Raw genomic sequence first — 17256 nt, forward strand, 5'->3', positions numbered from 1 at the left:
CACCAGGGAGAATTGCTCCACTCTTGAGTGCTGTGGGATCTGAGGTACCAGGCAAGTCCTTGGCTTACTGCTGTAAGACAGCACTTTGGCAGTGTAGCATTCCCTCTTGACTCCTACTGGAGTGTCAGCTGAATTTTTCTGTTCAAATCTCTGGTGGGGAGATTGATCTTTTTTAACGCCGGCATTACGGCCTGCAGATGGAATTATCCAGTCCTGCTTCAGTGAATGAAAACTTGGCTGAGCGCCAAATTCCCCATTCCCTGGCAGTGAGAGTGGGCCATGTGAGACTGCAGTATTCCAGCCTATTCTTTCATTGATTGTGAGTGTCAATGGCAAAGCCAACATTTGTTGCTCATTCCCAATTGCTCCTGAGGAGGTGGTGCTGCCTTTCCGAGACACTGCAGTGCAATTTGTCCAGCTCACAGCTCATCATGACTCAGAGTGCTACTCATTGAGCTACGGCTGTTCACGGAGGCTATCACAACTAATTCTTGTCCCTGACATGGGCAGCACGGTGGCACAGTGGGTTAGCACTGCTGCCTCACAGCGCCAGGGACCCAGGTTCGATTCCCGGCTTGGGTCAATGTCTGTGTGGAGTTTGCACTTTCTCCCCATGTCTGTGTGGGTTTCCTCCGGGTGCTCCGGTTTCCTCCCACAGTCAAAGAACAAAGAACAGTACAGCACAGGAAACAGGCCCTTCGGCCCTCCAAGCCTGCGCCGCTCCTTGGTCCAACTAGACCAATCGTTTGTATCCCTCCATTCCCAGGCTGCTCATGTGACTATCCAGGTAAGTCTTAAATGATGTCAGCGTGCCTGCCTCCACCACCCTACTTGGCAGCGCATTCCAGGCCCCCACCACCCTCTGTGTAAAAAACGTCCCTCTGATGTCTGAGTTATACTTCGCCCCTCTCAGCTTGAGCCCGTGACCCCTCGTGATCGTCACCTCCGACCTGGGAAAAAGCTTCCCACTGTTCACCCTATCTATACCCTTCATAATCTTGTATACCTCTATTAGATCTCCCCTCATTCTCCATCTTTCCAAGGAGAACAACCCCAGTCTACCCAATTTCTCCTCATAGCTAAGACCCTCCATACCAGGCAACATCCTGGTAAACCTTCTCTGCACTCTCTCCAATGCCTCCACGTCCTTCTGGTAGTGCGGCGACCAGTCCAAAGATGTGTGGCTTAGGTTGATGCTAAATTGACCCTAGTGTCAGGGGGATTAGCAGGGTAAATATGTGGGGTTATGGGGATAAGGTGTGATTGTTGTAGGTGCAAGCTTGATGGGCTGAATGGCCTCCTTCTGTACTGTCGGGATTCTATGATTCTATGACACCCATTCGCAAACACCTTGATGTAAACATCATGAGATACTGTTCAGTACCAAGGGACTAATCCTTCTCCTTGGCACAAGGATACTGAAGCCAACCGCAGTACTCTGCAACCTTGTTCAACAGAGACCAGAGGAATCAAACCTGGAACTTTCTGATCTTAGAGCAAACCGTGGGTCATAACAACCAGTACATTTCCGTGCAACAGCGTAATGTCAAAATTAAAAGATGCGACTGTCCAATGATATAAATCCTATGGTGGGCAGGAATGCAAGTCTGCAGTTTACACAATTACATCATTTTACACAATTCTGAGACTGGGAGGATTTTTAAAAAGGTGCATGTAACAGGTTAGAAAAAAAAGTGTTTTTTAAAAGGAGCAATCAAAGACTTTGGGGCAAAGCAGCGTCGCCTTTGAATGTGATCTCACTTTGCCTGGAGTGTTTTCCATGCAGAACTCAAATCAGAGTCCAAATCGCAACGTTAATGTATTCATGCAGATTAAATATCTGACTTGAATTGTGCGGGAGAAGCAAGACAAAGGAATCTTTATAACTGGACAAATTATATTCTAATGCACCAATCTATCTTCAGCAATCAGGAGTTCTGTTAACAATATATAGTTGGATGATACTTACAGCCTGGAAAAAAGTTAATAGCTACTGTAGATAGATAGTTCACACGAACGCAGGCCACAGAAAAAGTCTCTCAACTTCCTCAGTATGGAAATTCTTGCTGCGCAGGTGGTTATAATTATAATCAGTTCTCGAAGCCACTCTGAAGGTTCATTTGGTTATTTTCATGTGTTTCGTTTCCACGTTTATGTGGACTTGGCTTCAGTGTAAGCTGTGGAATGTTGGTTGTATTTATATTTAACATGCTGGAACATTGGTGTTTGATGTCTTAATGAGAGGATTTTGTACAACTCCCTCCTCACAGCGTTTAGATGTTACAGTTTGAAATAAACCTTGCTGGGAGGGCAGCTACATCCCAAACCATGTCAAAACGGGGGTGGCACAGTGATTAGCAGTGCTGCCTCACAGCGCCAGGGACCCGGGTTCAATTCCAGCTTCGGGTCACTGTCTGTGTGGAGTTTGTACATTCTCCCCGTGTCTGCATGGGTTTCCTCCGGTTTCCTCCCACCAGTCCAAAGATGTGTGGGTTAGGTTGATTGGCCACGCTAAATTGATCATAGGGCAAGATCACCCAGCTGTTCATGCTGGCAGGATCTTCTGGTCCCATCAATGGTGCACTCCCACCACCGGATTCCCAACAACATGGGGTGGATTCAATAGGAAATCTCATTGACAGAGGCAGGACCAGAAGATCCCGCTGCCGGCCAGTGGCGGGTCGCCTTTTGCGGTTGAGAAACACTCTGCGGGGGGCAGAGGGGTAAAGGGAACTCCCCCCCCATAGTAAAATACCGCAAAATCAGAGTCAAATCATCATGTTAACATATTCATTCTTCACAGGTTCATAATTACTCAAAAAAAGGAGACATTCAGAAAGGTGACCGAACACTTGGGATGAAGTTTTCCCATTCTGCCCACCACGGGAACCATATTGGGCGGAGGGGGTGGCAGGGTGGGGGGGACACACAGACCATGCAAAGGTGCGTTGACCTTGGGCGGGATTTTCTGGTCTTGGGACGAGTGTGGCCGGAAAATTCCACCCTTGGCCACTCGGTTTTAAGCAGTATCTCAAAGGAGGTGAGTTAGAAATGTTTGGAGAGGGAATTCCAGAGCTCAGGGATCAGATAGCCCAATGGAACAGCCGGCTGAGAGCAGTGTGGGGGAGATGGGGGTTGCGCGTGTGGGCAGAATTGGGAAGTGGTCGGTCTGGAGAAGGCGACGGAGATAGGGAGGGGCGAGACCACAGCGAGATTTGAATACAAGAATGAAAATTTTAGCACGGGCGCACCAGAGGGGGGCAATGTCAGTCAGCGAGGACAGGGGCGGTGAGTGACCAGAACTTCATGGTGCGGGTGAGGGTAACGACACCCGAGCTTTGGATGAACCTGGGTTCATGGGGGGGTGGAAGATGGGAAGGCAGCGAGGAGATTATTGGAATACCAAAAGCTCAAAGCAACCTTTCAACAGCAGAGATAGGCAATGTTACAAATGTAGAAGCTTGGGAGGGCTTCATGATGGAAAGAATTTCAGCTCAGAAACTCACCTCAGGGTCAAATAGGAGACAAGGGTTAGAACTTTCCAGCCATTCACGTCCTGCCGCCACTGCGAGTGAGGACGGAGAACTTGGTGCTCAGCCAATTTGGAGAATTCCTCCTAAGGTTATAAACATTCTGGTTCAGATTAGACAATGACCAGGGGAGTGACTGGAACCAGTGCCTGGGGAACCGAGTTGTAGACAATACACATCTCTTTAACCTGTGCTTAATGCTCCCTCCACCCACATTGTCTGTATCTTTAAGATCTGGCTGGCTGTAGGGATTCACATTCTAATCAGTATTCTGTAACTTGATTTCTGAGTCTCTGTGCCCTGTTTGAGAGCAGATTTCCACTCCATCTGACGAAGGAGCAGCGCTCCAAAAGCGAGTGGTGTTTGCTACCAAATAAACCTGTTGGACTTTAACCTGGTGTTGTTAAAACTCTTACTGTGTTAACCGAGTTGGTGACAGAAATTAAAATGTTTGGCTTTGGTCTTTGCAATGTTTCATTTAAAGTTCGGTTTAGCATCATAATGCAGGAGAGATTGATAGTAACTTGCTGATAAGTTATCAGTAGAAATGGTTTAGGCATTGGTTTACTCTCTGCCGAAGCACCACTAAAGCGGAATATTATTGATGTCACTCGATATAATATTACACGTAAATATTAATATTGTATGTCATGTGTACGCTGCTTAATTTCCAAGCACGGAGCACAAGAATTGGCGACACGGCGTACTAGTGGTACCATGTGCCATCCTTCATGAGTTTCAGATCTCTTTGGTAAATTCGCCACCAAGGGAAGGGTTTTCCAACCATGCTTGTCCCAAGGCCAGAAATTCCCACCCAAAGTCTATGGAGTTTTGCACAGTCCGCTGAATTTTCTGTCCCGCCTGCTGCGCTTCACGTGGAAAGCGGGATGGGAAAATCCCATCCCAAGTATGAGTATGCATAAGACCAATTTTAACTGATAGAGAGGTCAGGTGGAGTTAGGTGGACAGGAAACTCTCGTGCAGAGAAAGTTCAGTATGAGACGCAGGCCATTTCAATACCTGGACCTCATTTAAATGCAATAGCATCGTGTCCTGTCCAAAACCTGTGACATCAGGGCCCTAGCGGCACAGTGGTTAGCACTGCTGCCTCACAGCGCCAGGGACCCGGGTTGGATTCCAGCCTCGGGTCACTGTCTGTGTGGAGTTTGCACATTCTCCCCGTGTGGGTTTCCTCCGGGTGCTCCAGTTTCCTCCCACAGTCTGAAAGACGTGTTGGTTAGGTGCATTGGCCATGCTAAATTGCCCCTCAGTATACCCGAACAGGCACCGGAGTGTGGTGACTAAGGGATTTTCACAGTAACTTCATTGCAGTGTTAATGTAAGCCTACTTGTGACTAATAAAAAAACTTGTTAACTTTACCCCTGAGCGCCAGATTGGACCCTAAGCCCTCGAACGCAGGAAAGTGAGGCAGGATCGCGAGGCTGCCAGTGGATGCTGGCACTTGGAGGGGAAGGGCAGGTGGTGGAAAGGCCCAAGCACCCCTTGGAGAGCCCAATGAAGCTCCCTGGTCCTCAATGTATCCTCTGAAACGTTAATAATTACACACTTTCCTTAGCTTCTTTCGACCACTTTGCTTGGCAGAATCTGCTTTCAAATGTAGTTCTATTTGGACCTCCAGAATTTTAATTTTAATTGGAATCTTGGCTTGATGACATCAACGTAAAGTTGGTTCTTCCCCACCTGTCTCCACTTCTTTCCTGTCTTGAGGTGAGCTAGAGTCCAAAGATGTGCGGGTTAGGTTGATTGGCCATGCTAAAATTGCCCCCAGTGTCCTGGGATGCGTAGGTTAGAGGGATTAGTGGGTAAATATGTAGGGATATGGGGGTAGGGCCTGGGTGGGAATGTGGTCGGTGCAGACTCGAAGGGCCGAATGGCCTCTTTTTGTGCTGTAGGGTTTCTAAGATTTCTAAGATTTCTAAGATGGTGTGGCACACAAACCCTCAGCTGTCTTAATCCCTCATCCACACTGCACAACATTTAATGTTCTCCCGTGAGTGGGGGCTATATGATGGGAGTGGAAAGGCTCAGACTGTAGAGCTCATCACCTTCCTGATTTCCCTCCCTCCACTCCCAATTAAATCTGGGATAGGAAATGTTGGGATCTCTCGGAGGTCAATTCCAAATCCTGCCGTAAGGAAGCTGGGAGGGCTTCCCAGCCACCGAGGCTGTGCCATATTGCCAAACCATCAGGTAAAGTCTGATGGGTATGTCTGTGGCCTGATTGTAGAGGACGGTCCCTCCTCGTGTACCCTGTGCCCAACAGATGGATTTGCTGATGGACAGGGAGGGACAGGCAGGAAGATACACAATAGGCAAAGATAGTTCAGACCAGTATTCTTATTTTCCCATTTTTGCTGTTTATCCCCCTCCTGGTGCTCTTGCCCTTTATACTGACCACTCTGCCCCCCTCGCCGGGGTCTCCCTGACCAGCCCGGTGATCCTGCCTCACTTTCCTGCGTGCCAGGGCTCCAGACACATTCCTCACCCTTGGCCTTGCTGCAGTGCCCACCACCATGCTTGGTGCCGCTGCTGGTATTGAAGAAATGTTAGCCCCTGATTGGACAGCAGCTCTCGGAGGCGGGTCATCTGCCTTGCGGAAGGAATTCCTGTGGAAAATCTCCCCCCCCCCCCCACCCCCCCCAGTCCCCGTCCCCCATCCCCACCCCGTGCAGGAGCTGGGAACCCTGATGGCAGCCAGCCCACTGCCTGATTGGGACTCAATCCTAACAGCATTCCTGGGAATAGCTGCAGTAGGATTGCTGCTGCTTCCCCAGCCAATGGGTGAGGTCATGCACAGGGACCATTAATTTCCACAACCTACCCAACGTGCAGAAACATTGTATTATATTGGAGGTGGGACTCTTTGGATAAATTCGTTTTTATTCATTCACGGGACACGGGCATCGCTGGCTGACCAGCATTTATTGCCCATTCCTAGTTGCCTGAGGGCAGTTGAGAATCAACCACATTGCTGTGGCTCTGGAGTCACATGCAGGCCAGACCAGGTAAGGACAGCAGATTTCCTTCCCTAAAGGACATTAGTGAACATGAGTAACAACTGACCAGAGAGATGGAATGGATATTAAATCACTAGTAATATATTAAAATTTACAGCTCATTCAGGACCCTAAAGTATCTTCATTTTAAATTATTTTCGAGAGAAGATCATAGAATTTCTACAGTACAGAAAGAAGCCATTCTGCCCAATGAGTCGGCAGCCACTCTCTGACAAGAGTATCTCACCCAGGTCCTCTCCCCCGCTCTATGCCCGTTAATCCACACATCTACCATGGCATGGTTAGCTGCATTGACCCGAACAGGCGCTGGAATGTGGCGATTAGGGGAATTGCAGTGACTTCATTGCAGTGTTAATGTAAGCCTTACTTGTGACTAATAAATAAACTTTACTTTAATCCATGTAACCCATCCATCTTTTGGACACGAAGGGACAATTTAGCACCCAACCTGCACACCTTTGGATTGTGGGAGGAAATGGAGCACCCAGAGGAAAAGTATGTGGACGTGCAGAGAACGTGCAAACTCCACACAGACCCCCAGACCGGAATTGAACCCGGGTTCCTGGCGCTGTGAGGCAGCAATACTAACCACTGTGTCATCTAGAACCAGGTCCTGGTGTATTTGAATAAAATCTGAAACAGGTGGTATTTCTTAAGAGTAATTTCAATAATGGTCCTCTTTTAAAAAAGCATATTTGGAGATTATGATCGGTAAGTTTAACACAAACCTGGTGTGAAAACCTAATTTGATCGATGCCCTGGTGTCTGAGTTTGATTATTAATCACGATATATTTTTGATATCGCAATGTATCACATGAAAAATGTTTCTCGCCAACCTAAACAAATTAATTTAATCAATGTCAATCCAAGTTATGGGCGTAATGATGATGTCATGTGACTGTGAACAATCGCAAGCAGCTGCGCAGATTATTTCTTTAATTAAAAACAGCTAATTTCCCAAGAAATCCTTGTTTTTCCTCAGTGTTTGAAGTATCATTTTCTCTCGGCTCCCTTTCTGCCAAATCACATGATTGAAACCCTGAGGAGAAACAGAAAAAAACTGGAAGGTATTTTCAAGTTCGATGTGAAGCTTGAAGAATTGGAACAGCGCAGTGTGCACAAAACAGCGCGAGACCAGAAAAAAAAAGGTTAGCTAGGGTTGTCACGCCACCGTGAAAATGTTAGTCACTTTTTAAAAAACGTTTATTATTGCTATTAACAAAAAGGAGGCAGTGAGCGCCAACAAAAATGCAAGCTTAATTATAACTGGAGGTTTAATTGAGAGGTCACTTGCCAGCCAGTTGTGGCACTGTGCTGAGGAATTTCTAGTTATGCTTATTTAGTTAGAAGTGGAACACTTGCTCCCTATTTTTGAGTGGTCAACCAATTTTGCAGAATTGCATTTAATAGCAGCCAATTTCAGATCATGGAATCCCTACAGTGCAGAAGGAGGCCATTCGGCCCATTGAGCCTGCACCGACCTCAAGCCCACCCAGGCCCTATTCCAGTAACCCCACATATTTACTCTGCTAATCCCCAACACTAGAGTCAGTTTAGCCTGGCCAATCAACCTAACCTGCACATTTTTGGACTGTGGGAGGAAACCGGAGCACCCGGAGGAAACCCACGCAGACACAGGGAGAACGTGCAAACGCCACACAGACAGTGACCCAAGGCCAGGAATCGAACTTGGGTGCCTGGCGCTGTGAGGCAGCAGTGCTAACCACTGTGCCACCGTGCCGCCCGATGATGACTACATTTTCACGCATGATAGAATCCTTTTTTAACAGCAAAAGGGGAGAAAAAAGATTTGCAATTTCCCACAAACAGAAATGTGATCGTGACAGGGCGGTTTGCTCTTTTAGTGATGCTGTTCGAGAGTTAAATATTGGCTCGGGTATCAGGGAGTGTTCTCCTGCTCGATTTGGAATCGTGCTGTGGCAACTTTCACCAGTACCAGAGTGAGCAGAAGGGGCCTTTGTGGAACATCTCCTCTGAAAGACAGCACCTCTGACAGTGCAGCACCCCCTCAGTACTGCGCTGGTGTGTCGGCCTAGATTCTTCTGCTTAAGTCTCTGGAGCGGGACTCAATCCACTGACTTTCTGCCTAAGAATGCTCTTGTGCATTGTGGCATTCGTATAATCGTCAGCACTAGCGGGTTTTATAGAGCCAGGAACAAACTAACAAGCAAAAGTGACTTTTCAACCCAGCAGTTATAATTAAGTTCAGATTTTTTCCTTCTTAAATAATTGGATACAACACATTTACATACATTAAATAGAAACAGCACATTTTAAAATCGTACATCGTTCAGTCTTACAAAGCAATATCTGGAATTAGCAAAAAAACGATCTTATTATTTCAAACAGAATTTGTTGCCAAGACTATTACTGGTTGATGTTTTTATTTACAGATTAGCACATTGGATACATCTTTGGCAAGCTGTGACGTTCAGGTATCTTGTGAGCAAGAGGATGCCCCAGTACCAAATATCTTTCAATATCACAAAAGCAAAAAGGTTGAACATTTACATTGTTATGGAATAAGTTAAAAAAAACCAACCAGAAACACATGTAACATTCTTACTTTCGACATACCTCACAAAGCCTTACGAACAACCTGAAAAAACTGTTCCAATTCAGTTCTTTCTGAATCTTCACCTTGCCAAAACACAACCTAGGAAACATCATTCAACAAAGGGACTTTAATTCAATGATTGTTTTTTGTGAGTGTGTGTCTATTGGGAGTTACATTCACAGTAACAGGATTTCAGGAAAACTTCCCGACGATAACATGATGGAAGTAACTCGGAATCGGAGTCGCTGAAGCCGCGAAGTGTTGTAAAGAATTCCACTCGCGGACACAGAGACGCGGGAGGGAAGTTCAGTGATTTTCTTTGGAGATACAAAACGTGCCTTTGTGCAAGTTGGGGTTCTGACTGTGCCGGTTTCGACTGCGAACAGACGAGAACATGGTGCTGCAACCGGGCACCTTGCACATGTGAAGCTGGCGAAGGTGCACAGTTTTGTAGTGAGCCCGGAATGTCCCTTTGTTGCTGTACATCTTCTGGCAAATGTTGCACATGATGGGCAAGTTAGCAGAAGGGGTTTGTATTAAACAGTCAGCAGGCTCCTTGGCCGCAGCAGCGAGCTGGTACAACTTATCTTTCACCATTAAATCAGGACGCTCAAAGCCGTCCTCGTCATTCAGGGGCACTCCTTGGTCGCTCCCAGCATCCGAATCCCAGGAATGGATACTGCTTCCTGACTTGACACTGGACGCGGTGCTAAGATCCAGCACAGTCCCATCGTAAAAACCATCCCCTCCATGGGCATCGCTGGACTGCTCCTCAGCATTGTTGAGGGAAAACACAAAATGTTCACTTTTGCTTTTTCCTTTCAGTATTACTGGAGTCTGTCCCATGTGAGTTCTTAGCAGAACATCTTTGCAAGGTTCCTTTGTTATGGGGGTGCTGTTGAAGAAGGTTTGCGTCTCATATGAGCCTTTGGTCAGAAGTTTGTGATGAAGATTGATGTTCGCACTATGTCTAAAGATGAGGAAAAGGAGACACCAAATAAATTAATCTATTTTCCGGCACTGGATTAAGACGCTGTTCTAAAAGTTGCAAATCATCTGCTAATCTGGCAAATTGGAGCCACAGTTACATAATCCCCTTTTGCATGGGTATTTCCCTTCAGTTTAATTAGAAGGTATTATTTTAATGAGTGGATCTCCGGTGATACCATTCACTAGTTTTAGAATGCACCCTTTATAAGTGCATTTATACCATGCAACACCATGTGCTACCTAGCCTGTCACTGCAACTGGGCAAAAGGCATATTCATTGTGCAATCTCCTGGATAATTACAGTTAGTAAATCATCAGGACAATAGAGGCTTTCCTTTTGAAAATTAAAGTGACACATGAAGTGTAATGGACAAAGGTGAACGTCAGATGTATTTATGCACTAGTGGATCTCCCCTGACACTGCATCTTGTTGTGTGGATAACTATTTGGATGGAGTGTTCATAGAATCATAGAACCCTACAGTGCAGAAAGAGGCCATTCAGCCCATCGAGTCTGCACCGACCACAATCCCACCCAGGCCCTACCCCCATATCCCAACATATTTTATCCATTAATCCCTCTAACCTACGCATCTCAGGACACTAAGGGGCAATTTTAGCATGGCCAATCAACCTAACCCGCACATCTTTGGACTGTGGGAGGAAACCGGAGCACCCGGAGGAAACCCACGCAGACACGAGGAGAATGTGCAAACTCCACACAGACAGTGACCCGAGCCGGGAATCGAACCCAGGTCCCTGGAGCTGTGAAGCAGCAGTGCTAACCACTGTGCTACCGTGCCGCCCGTGTTCTGACGCACAATGTACTCCATTAAGATGACAATAAGACTTTCGTCTGAAGTGCTGCTGTATAAATAGAGACATAGGTCTATCAAAGTTTAATTGTTTCATCAGGGAATTAAGTGTGAGAATCAATTTCAGTCTGTAGTTCAGGAGCCAAAATCAAATCTGTTTTGTAATACCCAGTAAACAGGGAAATTTTATTTGTGTGCTGGGGACTGAATTCTGCGAATGCCCATTTTGCCATGGAGAATTATAAAGTTGAAAGATTATTCTTTGTGTCACAAGCAAGCTTACATTAACACTCCAATGAAGTTACTGTGAAAATTCCCTAGTTGCCACACTCCGGCACCTGTTTGGGTAACACTGACGGAGAATTTATCATGGCCAATGGACCCTAACCAACACGTCTTTCGGACTGTGGGAGGAAACCGCAGCACCTGGAGGAAAGCCACGCAAATACGATGAGAATGTGTAGACTCTACACAGACAGTCACCCAAGGTGGAAATTGAGCCCAGGTCCCTGGTGCTCTGAGGCAGCAGTGCTAACAACCGTGCTACCTAGCTACCCTATAAATGGACTTAATTAAAGTATGTTCCCATACTTTTGAATTTAGCTTTCATATTATCTTTTTTCTTTAGGTTCAAAGATTTACAGTAGCCATGTGCATTTAGAAACTGTCAAGAAAATAACTTGCATTTATATAGCACCTTATTACATTCTCAGAGTGTTTGGCTTTTCACCTAAAGGATTGTCTTTGAAGTGCAGTCACTGTTATAGTGTCGTTAAATATACCAGTCAATGCTATGGGTTTTATTGTAATTAAGGCAGAAGGGTCACTGAATGTTGCTAATAGTATCACAGAGGAAGACTTGAGGTAGCTTGAGAAGAGGAAAAATGAGGTTTGACTTACTAGGTGAACACTGGGATCTGCTGATACTGGAAGAGATTCCATAAAAGAGTGGGAAGAGAAAGGGACTCCTGGGGAATGAAAATACAAAGGGGTGCGCTAACCAAAGGTCCAAGAACATTGCAGGAAGTGTTGGGGAGGGAGTCAAGATGATGTTACTGCCTTGAACACGAAGGGAATTTCAACTTATCCAGGAGCCATAAGTAGGGAATCTGGACTAACGTGATCCTGGGGAGGAGAGTTGGGAGGTGCGGTAACATTGGGCAGCAAAGACATCCTGCAGTGGGGGTGGTGGGAAGGTCTTGTATTCTAGCAGTATTGGATGGGGTAATAGGGTATGAAGTACTAGTGTCAGAAATGGAGGGGGAGGGCATTTCTATTGATTTTGTTGGCATCTCATCACCGGGAAGCTCCACCAACCATTTGAGTGAGATTTCAGGGGAGGAGGTAGCTTGATCAACCTATTCCCATCATATCAAGTTCCTCATCAAGCTATGCTTCTCTCATCAGCCTCTACACGAGGTAACTCCATGATTTAAATTTTGCCTTCACTTACCTTTCCTTCTCCATTCTAAATTCACTGACCTCCAGTCCTCCTTGAACCTTTACCTCCCTCTATGGTCTCCTACCGAGATTCACAAACTCCCCACTGAACTTGTCAAAGCCAGTGGCCTCTTTACTCCCATGGTATTGATCATTGACCATTTCCTGGTATTTTTTTACGACTGACGTTGAAGTTTAAAATTTATTTATTAGTGTCACAAGTAGGCTTATGTTAACACTGCAATAAAGTTACTGTGAAAACCCCCCAGTCGCCACACTTCGGTGCCTGTTCGGGTACAGTGAGGGAGAATTTAGCATGGCCAATGCACCTAACCAGCACGTCTTTCGGACTGTGGGAGGAAACCGGAGCACCCGGAGGAAACCCACGCAGAGAATGTGCAGACTCCACACAGACAGTGACCCAAGCCGGGAATTGAACCTGGGTCCCCTGGCGCTGTGAGGCAGCAGTGCTAACCATCGTGCCGCATTCTGCATCCTCCTGTGGGGGAAGAAAACCTCTGTCCCAAATGATTACAAGTGCTTGTAATCATTGGCCCGTATTGCAGTTTGTAACCAGTACTTGAAGCTTTTCTATGTTAATTCTCTGTGTGTCAGTTCCAAATGATGTGGAGGTGCCGGCGTTGGACTGGGGTGAACACGGTGAGAAGTCTCGCAACACCAGATTAAAGTCCAACACGCTTATTTGGTAGCAAATACCATAAGCTTTCGGAGCACTGTTCCTTCGTCAGATGGAGTGAAAATGTGCTCTCAAACAGTGCACAGAGACACAAAATCAAGTTACAGAATACTGATTAGAATGCGAATTTAGAATGCGAGTTCCAAACACAGAGAGATGGATTGGTGGGACAGTATTGGCGATGTGGGCAGGAAATGTTGGTAACAGTTTAGGATGGACACCGCAGATTTCGGGCCACAAGGTGATGAGCGAGGGCATATATCCGACAGGACTTGCACAACATGTGTGTAAAGTCTGACTGATCTTCTGTTGTAAGTGTATTATGGTTGTACAACATAAATTGTATTTTTTTCCCAAAGATAGTCAGCTAGCTGAGGTTTAAATAAAACACTTTGATTGATTTGTGTGTCTTTCTTTAAAAAAGTACAAACGACTGATACAGTTGTTTGCAATTTTTCCTTATTATTCATTCATGGGATGTGGGAGTTGCTGGTGGGGCCAGTATTTATTGCCCACCCCTGAGGGCATTTAAGAGTCAACCACATTGCTGTGGCTCTGGAGTCACATGTAGGCCAGACCGGGTAAGGACGGCAGATTTCCTTCCCTAAAGGACATTAGTGAACCAGATGGGTTTTTCTGACAATCGACAATGGTTTCATGATCACCATTGGACTATTAATTCCAGATTTTTTATTGAATTGCCCTGGTGGGATTCGAACATTACCCTGTGTCTCTGGATTAGCTGCACAGTGCCAATACCACTATGTCCCAACTCTCCTCCCCAGGATCATGTTAGTCCAGATTCCCGACTTATGGCTCCTGGATAACTTGAAATTCCCTTCGTGTTCAAGGCAGTAACGTCATCTTAACTCCCTCCCCAACAATTCCTGCAATGTTCTCCTTGATATTTGAAACAAATTTGAACTGAAGTTGAACAAATTGCAAGTGCAAGAGCAGGTAGAATACCAGAATAGGACACAAGACGGTGGCACGGTGGTTAGCACTGCTGCCTCACAGCGCCAGGGACCCGGGTTCAGTTCCCAGCTTGGGTCACTGTCTGTGCGGAGTCTGCACATTCTCCCCATGGCTGCATGTGTTTCCTCCGGGTGCTCCTGTTTCCTCCCACAGTCCGAAAGATGTGTTGGTTAGGTGCATTGGCCGTGCTAAATTCTCACTCAGTGTACCCGAACAGGCGCCGGAGTGTGGCGACTAGGGGACTTTCACAGTAACTTCATTGCAGTGTTATTGTAAGCCTCCTTGTGACACTGATAAATAAATTTAAACTGGAAATTTGAAACATGAATAAAAAGACACAGAAGTGCATGACATATATGAAACAGTCGGTCCAGTATTAAGCAGCTGGAGCCTGCTGAATGTATCAGTCTTCATTCCTGAATGTTCAAGAATGGCTGTGACATTGACTTCAACCCCTGCTAAGAACATTGGGATGGAGAGAAATAAATAAACATCCAGGCTTCCTGTCGTGCTGAGCCTTGACACGAAAGATGTGTGTGTGGCTGTGTGTATGAAAGAGAAACAGAAGACAGACTGAGACATTGGATATTGCAACAGCAATCGTCCAGCTCCTCTGTTATAGGGGAGGCTGTGGTGTAGTGGTATTGTCATTGGACCAGTAATTCAGAGACCCATGGTGACGCTCTGAAGACCCTGGTTCGGATCCCACCACGGCAGATGATGAAATTTAAATTCAATAAAACAATCTAGAATTCAAAGTGACCATTACTTGATTGTCGTAAAAACCCATCTGGTTCACTAATGCCCTTTAGGAAGATAGGAATTAGGAGTGAGAGTAGGCAATCGAGCCCATTCTGCCATTCTTTAGGGAAAGAAATCTGCCATCCTTGCCCGGTCTGGCCTGCATGTGATCCAGACCCACAACAATATGATTGACTCTTAATTGCCACTCAGTTCAAGGGCAACTAGGGATGGGCAACAAATGCTGCTTGCAAAGTCTCCCTGGCTGTCCTGTCTGGAGACAATACAGATCTCTTTAACCTGTGCTAATGCTCCCTCCACTCACATTGTCTGTACCTTTAAGACTTGATTAGCTGTAAAGGCACGCATTCCAATCATTATTCATTATTCTGTAAATTGAGTTTGTGTCTTTATATGCCCTGTTTGCTGCTTATGAGCAGATCTCCCACTCACCTGACGAAGGAGCAGCGCTCCGAAAGTTACTGGCGTTTGCTACCAAATAAACCTGTTGTTCGACTCCTTACTGTGTTTGCCCCAGTCCAACGCCGGCATCTCCACATCATGACCTTGCCATGGATTCAGGCCCAACCTTTCTTCATAAGATAAAAACCCCCATCCCAGGTATCAGTCAATTGCACCTTCTCTGAACCACATAGAATCCCGACAGTACAGAAGGAGGCCATTTGGCCCATCGAGTCTGTACCAACCACAACCACCCAGGCCCTATTCCCATAACCCCACACATTTACCCTGCTAATCCCCCTGACACTAGGGGCAATTTAGCATGGCCAATCAACCTAACCCGCACATCTTTGGACTGTGGGAGGAAACCGGAGCACCCGGAGGAAACCCACGCAGACACAGGGGGAAAGTGCAAACTCCACACAGACAGTGACCTGAAGCTGGAATCGAACCCGGGTTCCTGCTGCTGTGAGGCAGCAGTGCTAACCACTGTGCCACAGTGCCACTCATGCTTCTAATAGATTTTTATCCTTTTTTAGAAAAGGGGAGCAAAACTGTACACGGCAATCCAGATGTGGTCTCATCAGTGTACTGTACAACTGTAGCAAAAGATCCCTACTTTTAAACTCCATGCCACATGCAATAAATGACAAAATTACATTTGCCTTCCTAATTTGCTGTACCGACATCCTAACTTTTTGTAAGTCATGCATTCGGACCTGGATCCCTCTGTACTTCAGAGTTCTTGGGGCGGCATAGTGGTTAGCACTGCGGCCTCACGTCGTTAGGGACCCAGGTTCGATTCCTGGCTTCGGTCACTGTCTGCGCAGAGTCTCCCCGTGTCTGCGTGGGTTTCATCCGAAAGATGCGCAGGTTAGGTGGATTGGCCATGGTAAATTGCCTCTTAGTGTCCAAAGATGTGCAGGTTAGGAGGATTGGCCATGGTAAATTGCCTCTTAGTGTCCAAAGATGTGCAGGTTAGGTGGATTGACCATGCTAAACTGCCCCTTTGTGTCATGGGGACTAGCTAGGGTAAATGCATAGGGTTATGGGGAACGGGCCTGGGTGGGAGTGTGAGTCAGTGCAGACTTGATGGGCTGAATGGGCTCCTTCTGCACTGTAGGGATTCTATGATTCTGCAATATCTCTCAATTTAAATAATATGCTGCTTTTCAATTCTCTTGCCAAAGTGGACAGGTTCACATTTCCCACACTATATTCCATCTGCCAAACCTTTGATCACTGGTACACAGGTCACTGAAATTGATAACACAGGTGGAGAAGGTAGCCAAGAAGGCATAGAGCATGCTTGCCTTCATCGGCCGGGGCATTGGGTTTAAAAATTGGCAAGTCATATTGCAGCTTTACAAAACTTTAGTTAGGCCGCACTTAGAATATAGTGTTCAATTCTGGTCGCCACACTACCAGAAGGATGTGGAGGCTTTGGAGAGGGTACAGAAAATATTTACCAGGATGTTGCCTGGCATGGAGGACATTAGCTATGAGGAGAGGTTGGAGAAACTTGGTTTGTTCTCACTGGAACAGAGTTGGAGGGGCATGGACAGAGTAGATAGTCAGAAGCTTTTTCCCAGGGTGGAAGAGTCAATTACTAGGGAGTATAGGTTTAAGGTGTGAGGGGCAAGGTTTAAAGGAGATGTACGAGGCAAGTTTTTTTACACAGAGGGTGGTGGGTGCCTGGAACTCGCTGCCGGGGGGAGGTAGTGGAAGCAGATATGATAGTGACTTTTAAGGGGCGTCTTAACAAATATATGAATAAGATGGGAATGGAGGAATATGGTCCCCGGAAGGGTCGGGGGTTTTAGTTCAGTCGGGCAACATAGTAGGTGCCGGTATGGAGGGTCGAAGGGCCTGTTCCTGTGCTGTAATTTTCGTTCTTCTTTGAATTATATCTATACACCTTTTCTTTTCATGCCCTTTTCACAACTTACTTTCCCACCTATCTTTGTGTCATCAGCAAATTTAGCAACT

At 46.3% G+C, this 17256-nt stretch overlaps 1 protein-coding gene across 1 annotated transcript in view; it reads right to left on the minus strand.

Annotated features, from left to right (window-relative positions):
- Positions 1 to 7756: 7756 nt before the first annotated feature.
- Positions 7757 to 17256, minus strand: part of bnc1 (basonuclin zinc finger protein 1) — a 116895-nt gene continuing 107395 nt past the window's right edge. Inside the window, exon 5 of the mRNA XM_078241029.1 lies at positions 7757 to 10118. Within this exon, the coding sequence (XP_078097155.1) occupies positions 9455 to 10118 (664 nt within the window). The 3' untranslated portion in view covers positions 7757 to 9454. The remainder of the gene's footprint in view (positions 10119 to 17256) is intronic.

The sequence above is a fragment of the Mustelus asterias genome, chromosome 24, assembly GCF_964213995.1.
Source record: "Mustelus asterias chromosome 24, sMusAst1.hap1.1, whole genome shotgun sequence".
Lineage (NCBI taxonomy): Eukaryota > Metazoa > Chordata > Chondrichthyes > Carcharhiniformes > Triakidae > Mustelus > Mustelus asterias.